An 8888-nucleotide genomic window follows, 5' to 3' on the forward strand; every position below is an offset into this window, starting at 1 on the left:
GGGGTGAGGGGTGGGGGATGGGTGGGGGGTGTCTCAGGAGCAGAATCACAGACCGTGGAAGAATGCTGCTCCTGCTTCCTCTCCTGGCTCAGCCTGCTTTCTTAAACTACCAAGGACCACCTGCCCACAGGGGGCACCACCCACAGTGATCCTGCAGAGGACCCAGGTTTGATTCCCAGCAACCACATGGTGGCTAAGAACCGTTCTTAACTCCAGTTCCAGGGGAATCCGATGCCTTCTTCTGACCTCCGTGGCATTGCATGACACAGGTGCACTCACATACATGCAGGCAATACACTTGCACACATAAAATAAAAATAATAAAGATTTTTTAAAAGAGAGATTCCGTTTCAACAAGATGGTCAATGCTGGTTTGTAACGAACTAGTGAAGTTCTCTTGTATCAGTGTGTGTGCGTGTTTTTCTGTCTTCTATCTGCCTCCCAAGTTCCCATGCCACCATCGCAGATTCAGCAAATGCTCTGGACAGGACAGGTACGCAGCTGTCAGGAAGAAACAGGCACATACTATACTTAGGAAACCTATAGCTCACGCCACACAGCCCACGGGGCGTTTATAACTTCGCTGGTCTGTCCATGCTGTGTCTCAGTCTCTGTTTCTGTCCTGGTCCCTAAATTACATCCTGTTGAGATTCAGCAGATGACCCAAAGGGATAGTGGACGCTTGACCCTGGCCACTTACCTGAGCAGAAAATTTCTGAAATTTGAAGGAGTTATATTTCATTGCACGGGTAGCTCTTTGAGCGACATAAAGATTTTTTTTCCAGTTTCTCCATTTAATTCAGTTCCCACATTGTTTTACTTGTTCTTAACAGTGACCGACGGCTCCATTAATTTTCTGTTCTGACTGACACTGTAGTCTTTTGTTTTCGCTCTACTCCATGGTGGCTCATGTTCATTCACTGAAAGCCTGCTGTGACTCTGATTTCCTGCAATGGCTGGACCATGACTCATCTGTTCTCTGCCTAAAGTCACAACACTCATTTTCTCTTAAATCTTCTATGTGCCACAAAAGTGAGACTATCTAGAGTGTAAACTCCTACCCAGTCACCCACTGAGTCAGTTTATCCCACATTGCCACACACAATACCAGAGATCACCTTGCAGAGAATGAGAGAATCCATCCCAGGGTCTCTTTTAAGTCCTTGATTTAAAATAAATGACCACATTTTCTAAATTCGGATTTCCAAATTTCGATACTTGGGAAGAACCATGTTCTAGTTTCTTTTTCCATTGCTGTGACAAAACACTGACCAATACCAACTTGGGGAGGAAAGGTTTATTTGTCTTACATCTCCCAGTTTATAGTTCATCACTGAGGGAGCCCAAGGTAGGAACTCAGGGCAGGAACCTGGAGGCAGGAGCTGGAGCACAGGCCATGGAGAAACACTGCTTACTGGCTTGCTCCCCTGGCCCCTGCTCAGCCTGCTTTCTTATACAACACAGGCCCACCTGCCCAGGGGTGGCACCACCCACAGTGGGCTGGGCCCTCCCACATCACTCAATAATCAAGAACATTCCCCACAGACATGGCCACAGGCCAGGCCAATGGAGGCAATTCCCCAATTGAGACTCCCTCAGCCCAGCTGTGTCGAGTTGACACTAAAGTTATCCAGCACAGACTGATACTTTGAGACATTGTTGCTTGCTTAGTTTTTCATGGTTCTGATTATTGATGTTTGAGCTATCACGTTTATTTCCTGTTGAGATATTCATATCAATCACCAGTTTATACGTCCTTCCCTAACTTTTACATTGGAGTTTAGTTCACTCATTCATCGATTGGTTGGAAATTTCTCACACTAGGGAAGTCAGCTCAATATCTGCTTCATGTTTATCAAAGTTTTTCCAGATCTTCACATATTCCACTTACATTGATTACTATTCTCCGTGGAAAGAGATTTATAGTTTTATGCAATTTGTTTTCTTTTTATCTTCTTGATAACCTCCCTCAGACTTCCTTTGTTTTTTAAAAATCAATATTAGTGACTTGGAAGATGACCCAATTAGTAAAATGCTTGTTGGGCAAGAATGAAGGCCTGAGTCCTCATCCCCTCTGGCCTCCACATGCATGCACACCCCCCCCAAAAAATCTATATGTAATATGTTTTTTAATACTACAAAGCTAGTCCTTCATTTCCACTATTTTTTCTATAAAGTTGTCCTGGGAAACATTATTTTCTTTAGAAAATTAACTGTCCGAGTACTAAGTTTTGAAAGGCAATCACTCTGCTTGGTTTTGGGTTTTTGTTTGTTTGTCCTTGGGTTAATTGCTGACACTTCATATTCAGTGTGTTCTTAATGTGCTTTGTGTGTGTGTGTGTGTGTGTGTGTGTACATCCATGTGTTGGTCAGATTGGATTCTCTGTTATCCTATGGAATATTCTGGCTGAACCTTATAACATCATACAGAATCTCAAATAAATGAGAGAAATAATTTTTCTTTTTTAAAAACATTTATTTATATTTTATGTGTATGAGTATATCGCCTGCACGTATGTGAGTACACCCATGTTGTGCAATGCCACGGAGGTCAGAAGAGGGCTTCGGATTCCCCTGGAACTGGAGTTAAGGATGGTTCGTAGCTGCCATGTGGACACTGGGAATTGAACCTGGGTCCTCTGCAAGAGCAGTCAGTGCTCTCAACCACTGAGCCATCTCTCCAGCCCTATAGAGAGAAAAATAGTTTTGTATCTGAGGGAACAAAGCCTCCTCAGAATCAAACAGGCATTATTAAATGCCAGCAAGGAAACCTGATTTCTAAACAAGCTCAGAATTTCCTTAAAAATCAGAGTGGTTTCTAACAGCAGAGAAACTGTGTTCCAACAAATGTTATTATGAAGCAAGTGTTCAAACTGTTTTTCACTTGAACTATATTTGAAACCGAGTCTTCTGATGGAACCCAAGGGCAGAGCCTCCCAACTCCTCAACCAGTTCACACGCCTTTTTCTGAATCCCACACAACTCCTTCCTAAGAGCAAGGCCGGTGTGCTGGATAGCTTTAGTGTCAACTTGACACACCTGGGTTGAGGGAGCCTCAGTTGGGGAATTTCCTCTATTGGACTGGCCTGTTGCCATGTCCGTGGGGGCATCTTCTTGATGAGCGATGTGGGAGGGCCCAGCCCACTGTGGGTGGTACCACCCCTGGGCAGGTGGGCCTGTGTTGCATAAGAAAGCAGGCTGAGCAGGGGCCAGGGGAGCAAGTCAGTAAGCAGCGTTCCTCCATGGCCTGTGCTCCAGCTCCTGCTTCCAGGTTCCTGCCCTGAGTTCCTACCTTGGGCTCCTGGATAACTGTGACCTGGGATATGTAAGCTAAATAAACCCTTTCCTCCCCAAGTTGATATTGGTCAGAGTGTTTTGTCACAGCAATGGAGAAACAGACTAGGACAGCGGGTGTGGGATGTGGATGCACATCCAGATTTGCAATTATAGTTGCACAATGATAAGATCCAGTATAAAATCTAATTTAGTCTTTGAACACAGCCATTCATGTACTTTCTGTCATCCTGTTTGCTTAAAGTTACATCTGTTCTGACTTTATATGGTATTTTAAATTTTAATCCAATTCACAGAAAATATTTTAATTGAAAAAGTATGCATAAAAATTCAAGTTATTTAATACACTGACAGTGCATAAACAGTGTCTTGTAATGACTTCCTTCCTCTTTTCTTTTTCTTCCCCTTGAATAGATGAAGAAGATGATTTTCATTCTTTGTTGATATGAGAAAAGCATTACAACATGCTGTGACACAGACAGGTTCAGTGGCACTAGACACAGTGACAGTTGAACACAGGGGCTCAGGACGGAGGAAGAGAAGGTCCTTCTGTCCTGGGAATTCCAGGGCAGGGCAGGGCTGAGCAACCGGCAGGAGCCCGTGTTCTGTGGGGTCCCAGAGCCAGGAGGAGCCGGTCCCGGAAAGCCCTGTGTCTGTGGAAGAACGGGGCCCAGCAGGAGCGTTTCCACGACGTGGAGACAGGGCAGAGTCCTTTCCAGCGTTTCCCCTCCACCTCAGCTCAGGAGTCCTGCAGAGCACAGGGACAGGGTGTTTCCAGCCCTGACTGCCATGGCCTCGTCACCATCTCAGGCCTCTCCTGGCAGCACTGCGGGAGGACGAGAGAAGCGTCTCCAGCTCCCGGGTCAGCTCTGCTTCGGGGCCCAGGCCCTTCATTCAGCCTAGGGAACAAGGCTCAGGGCAAAGTCCTGGCCAGACCCTGGGTCTAAACTTCGCCCAGTGTGTCTGCCTAATGTCCTGTCACCTCTGCCCTGTGCTGTGGGGAGAGCAAACCTGTCTGAGAGGATGGAAGGGCATTACCTGTTAGCTGAAGTCCAGACTGTCCTGGGAATGAGAAGGAGACAGATATTTAAATATATACAGCAGAGCTGTCCCCAGACACAGTGTCCCCAGCCTCTGATCTGCCACCTGGGATTGCTCTAACACCACAACCTACACAAACCAGGGTGGACAGGGCACAGGCTGACAGCAGGAGCCCAGGAAGCTTCTGCCACACAAACCCAGTGCCCAGTGGCTCCTCCTTCCTGTGTCATTTCTTAACCCATCACCTCTAGGCTGGTTTTCCTTTCTCTTGTCTGTAAGTCCTGACTCCTTGAGTTTTAACTGCAGACTCTTGGTTTGAGAAGTCCCTTGGAAGTCTGAGGTCACCTGAAGAAAGAACACCTTCACAGGGCCACAGACATCCTAGAACAAAGCCGTGTCTCTTTCCCAGAAATGTCTATGGAGAGTCTCCACCATCCCCAGGCTCCTCACCTTCCAGATTCCTTAAGTAGATGAACAGCCCCACCCCGAGGAAGAGCAGGCCCAGCACGAAGCCCCCAACTCCGCTCAGCATCTTGCTCTGTGCAGATCCAGAACTCATCCCTGAGAGAGGAAACCAGGTTTAGAGATACTCAACTCCAACCTAGTCTCCATCTCTGGACCCTGAGATTCAGAGCTCTGGGACTGGGGAGGAACCTTCACTAGCACTCAGACCTCCACTCCTGGGATGATATTCAGAAGGCACCCTGAGTAGTGAGAAGGTCCACACCCCGAAGGGAGTTACACCTGACCCCCCAAAACACCACCCCCCATGAAGCCTCTGGAGCTCAGTGAGGTGCAGTCATGAGGGGTGACAGCTGAGGAAAGGCAGAGCTGAGACGGGACGTCCCTCACGTCAGCCGTGACCCTGCATTGCGCCTGGTCCGTCGTCATCATGCACCTGCAGCAGAGCTGGGAAACAGCCCCAGCCCAGAGGCCGCAGCCAGGGCCATGCAGGCGACCAGGGCCTGTGATGTCACTGGAAGGGTCACAGGAGTGTCTGGTGCACATAACTGTTTCCGGGGTAGAGGTGGTTGTAGACATATCACAGGGCTACCCCAGTGAGCCACACGGAAGGAGAGGACACGCAGCACACAGTGTGTGGGGAGAGAAAGCTGACACTCAGGGTAACCACACCCCTTCCTGGTGGGAATTCACAGGGCCAGGGAACTCCCCACTCACTCCACTCCACTGTGACAGGGCTGGGCAGGCTGGGGTGCTCCACCTGGCAAGTGTAAACATCTCCACTCTGAGGAACGGTCTCCAGCATCACCAGGGTTTGGAAGGTCCAGTCTCCATTCCTGATCAGGCCTGTGGACACAACCCCAGCCGTCTCCTCCTGGCCGTTGCGGAACCATGTGACTTCAATGTGGCCAGGGTAGAAACCACTCACAGCGCAGACCAGGAGGCTGTGGTGCTGTACGTGCTGGGTCTTTGAGGGGTGCACAGTCACCTGGGGCTTTTCTAGGGGAGAAAGGTGGTGAGAGTAAGTCAGGAGCACAGAGAGATCCTCCCTGGCCCGGTGCTTCCTATGTGCAGAAGGTCATGACTGAGAGACCAGATAAGAGACCGGCCTCTGTAAGGGAGTTTCCACTGTCCTGATTCAGAAAGCATTCCCCTAAAAGGCACAGAATTTTAAAATTTCTACTTGTTAGATCACAGAGGTTCTAGCTGCTCCTCTCTCTCCTCCAGAAATCCAGCCATGCCCCCTGCAGTCTGTCAAAGGGCTGATGTGCCCCTGCTGTTAGTGTTAGAGCTTGGAGGTTGGGACTTGAGCAGAGTGGACCTAGCCCAGTCCTTCTCTCTTCTAGTTTCAATATAAGTTTATGGCCTGGAGTCAGGTAAGATGGGCCAGGCTGGTTCACATGCAGTGAGACCTCCTACCACTCCCTGGAAATCTATAAATCTGAAATCCCTTTTTGGAGGAACTTGAAGACTTTCCTCCAGGCTCCCTCTCATACATGATGACTGTTTTTCCCAATGTTTCCCGCTTCAAGGCTCGGTTATGCCCTTTTCCACACATACAGTGAAATCACAATCCTGTTTCTACTTGTGGAGAGCCCTCTCTCTCTCTCTCTTCTCTCTCTCTCTCTCTCTCTCTCTCTCTCTCTCTCTCTCTGTTTCTTTGCTTTTAATAAAATTTGTTAGCTGTTCATTTCTGATGTGTCTATCACTTTTTTTGCTTTTTAATTCTTTAACTGGTGGAGAAAATGAACCCGATTAAGACCCCTAGATGGAAACACCTCCCTCCCAGCCTCACCTCTCTGCTGAGCAGACAACATCTTTATGATCGCATAGTTGAATCTGCAGTATGTGTCTACCTCACCCCGGGTCTGCTCCAGCAAATCCTTCTGGCCATTCCAGTACTGGGCTTGCAGCTGCCCCAGCTCGGTCACGGCGCGGTACTCGCCTATGTCGCTGTCAAAGCGCAGGTGTTCCTCCTGGTTATAGATGTGTCGCTCCAGGAACTGCACCCGCTCGGTCCCATTGGAGAAATGGCACTCACATTTAATCTGATGCAAGAAACGTGCTGTGGAGACAGGAACTGTCACTCTAATCTTTTATCTCTGGGACAAGACACCTGAAGTCCACAAGTCCATCCAAAACAGGCCGATGTAAGAGTGCCCCAGACCACCTCTGAGTTCACTGTGATTTATCTGTGCACCGAGACACACACATGGGGGAGGGGAGAGCAGAGAGCAGGACAGTTGATAATAGCCATAGAATAAGGGAAAAGGGGCTGGAGAGACAGCTCAGCAGTTAAGAACACTGACTGCTCTTGCAGAGGACCTGGATTCAAATCCCAGCACCCACATGACAGCTAGCAACCATCCGTAACTCCAGTTCCAGGGGATGAGCCAAGGCCTTCTTCTGACCTCCGTGGGCATTGCACAACATAGGTCCACTTACACACATGTACACAATACACTCATACACACTCAAACAAAAGATAAATAAAAATATTTTAAAAGAGAAAAGACAGGTTTGGAGTATGTATATCTACATAATGAAACCAGAGAGGGGACCATGAGGTAGAAAACGACGTCGATCCCCTTTCCATAGACTCAAGTCAGAGGGTGTAGGATACGAGGGACAGCATCAAAGTACAGACAGGTTCAGAACACACAAAAAAGTGAGCTAACCTGCTTCAGGTTTACAGCACTACCAGGGGCCAGGGAGACAAGGGGACGGGGAGGAGAATGAATACAGAAGACAGACTAAATAAAGTGTTCTGAAAATACCATAATGAACCGAATCCACTGAGTATTCTAATATACATAGAGTTTTAAATTGAATCATAAAATATATTTTTATGCTTTATTAAAAATATTTGGATCCCCTTTCGTGGTCTCGTGTCAGAGAACAAAGGAGAAAATAAAAGTACAGATAGGTTCAAAACAAACACAAAGTAGCATTAACCTGTGTCAGGTTTCCAGCAGGGTCTTACGCGCTTCAGGACACTAAAGACCAGTCCTAGATGCCCATGTCTATGACACCATTTCAAGTGCAATGAACTTCTGCCTTATCTGCAGGTGCTCACCAAGGAAAGGGGGAAACGCTAAGCCGGCACCCAGCAGAGCTTCTCCACACAGGGGCACAGGCTTCATAAACAGACTTTAGGGAGACAGTAAGATGATGGCTTCGGTTCAGCCTCATAAACTACAGAGGCGGTAACCTCACAGCCTCTTGGAGACAGAACACAGGACCTTCTGGACAAGACCCTTCCTGGTCCTACTGACCCTCCTTAACAGTTTCAAAGAAACCTTTGCATTAGTTCAGTATTTGACTTTTTAAAACTTAAAACAGCAGAACTAGACATAGAATAGAAAAATGCATACAAACTTCTGTTTTTAAAAGAGAAACCCCTGTGTGGCATACCCAACATGATGGAGGTGAGGCGCTTATAGAGGATTCCCTTACATCATTATTTATGAATTCTCTAAGGTCCCTGAAGGAATATGACCTATGACTGGAGATTTCACTAAAACTTGAAAAGCAATGGTTTGCATACGGGGCGGGGGGTCTCTCATACAAATCTCAGAGGCAACATAATCATCCAGGATTCTGTTTGTAGGGAAAATAGTTTGGATTTCATATGAGGACAGTGCGGGGGAGGGGGTTGCTGAAGAAAGTATCACAAATTTTAAAGGACGTAGCCTGGGCAAAGTGAGGATGTAGCTCCCTTCCGTCCCCCACCCACAGGAGCTCAGCACCTCAGGGGCGCACTTACGTCGGGAGTCCCTGACCAAAGCCACGGGACAGCTCAGCATCATCAGTATCACGGTCAGAGCTTCCAGGCAGGGGAGCCACAGACACACCATGCTGAGGAGAGGAGAGGATGGTAGTTTCATAGAGTGAAAATAGAATCCTCTCTACCCACATTGCAAGTACTAAGAACCAGGCTATTCATTATCTTGGTGCTGGTTTGGGTGAGCTCAGGGCTGAGGACCAATCAAAATCAGATATGAATAGCATCATCAGTTGCTGGCTAGAAATTCAGTATGAGGGTCCTTTTCTGAAATCTGCAATTTCTTTCATTAAAGGATCTTTTTTTT

At 47.5% G+C, this 8888-nt stretch overlaps 1 protein-coding gene across 1 annotated transcript; it reads right to left on the reverse strand.

Annotated features, from left to right (window-relative positions):
• Positions 1 to 4261: 4261 nt before the first annotated feature.
• LOC103741892 (HLA class II histocompatibility antigen, DRB1-1 beta chain-like) lies at positions 4262 to 8654 on the reverse strand. Its single transcript, XM_029568159.1, has 5 exons — positions 8564 to 8654; positions 6593 to 6862; positions 5515 to 5796; positions 4786 to 4896; positions 4262 to 4356 (listed from the first exon to the last, which is right to left on the reverse strand). The coding sequence occupies exons 1-5, from the start codon at positions 8652 to 8654 to the stop codon at positions 4262 to 4264; spliced, it is 849 nt and encodes a 282-aa protein (XP_029424019.1).
• Positions 8655 to 8888: the final 234 nt, after the last annotated feature.

This window comes from Nannospalax galili, unplaced genomic scaffold, assembly GCF_000622305.1.
Source record: "Nannospalax galili isolate Female #2095 unplaced genomic scaffold, S.galili_v1.0 scaffold2200, whole genome shotgun sequence".
Taxonomy (NCBI): Eukaryota; Metazoa; Chordata; class Mammalia; order Rodentia; family Spalacidae; genus Nannospalax; species Nannospalax galili.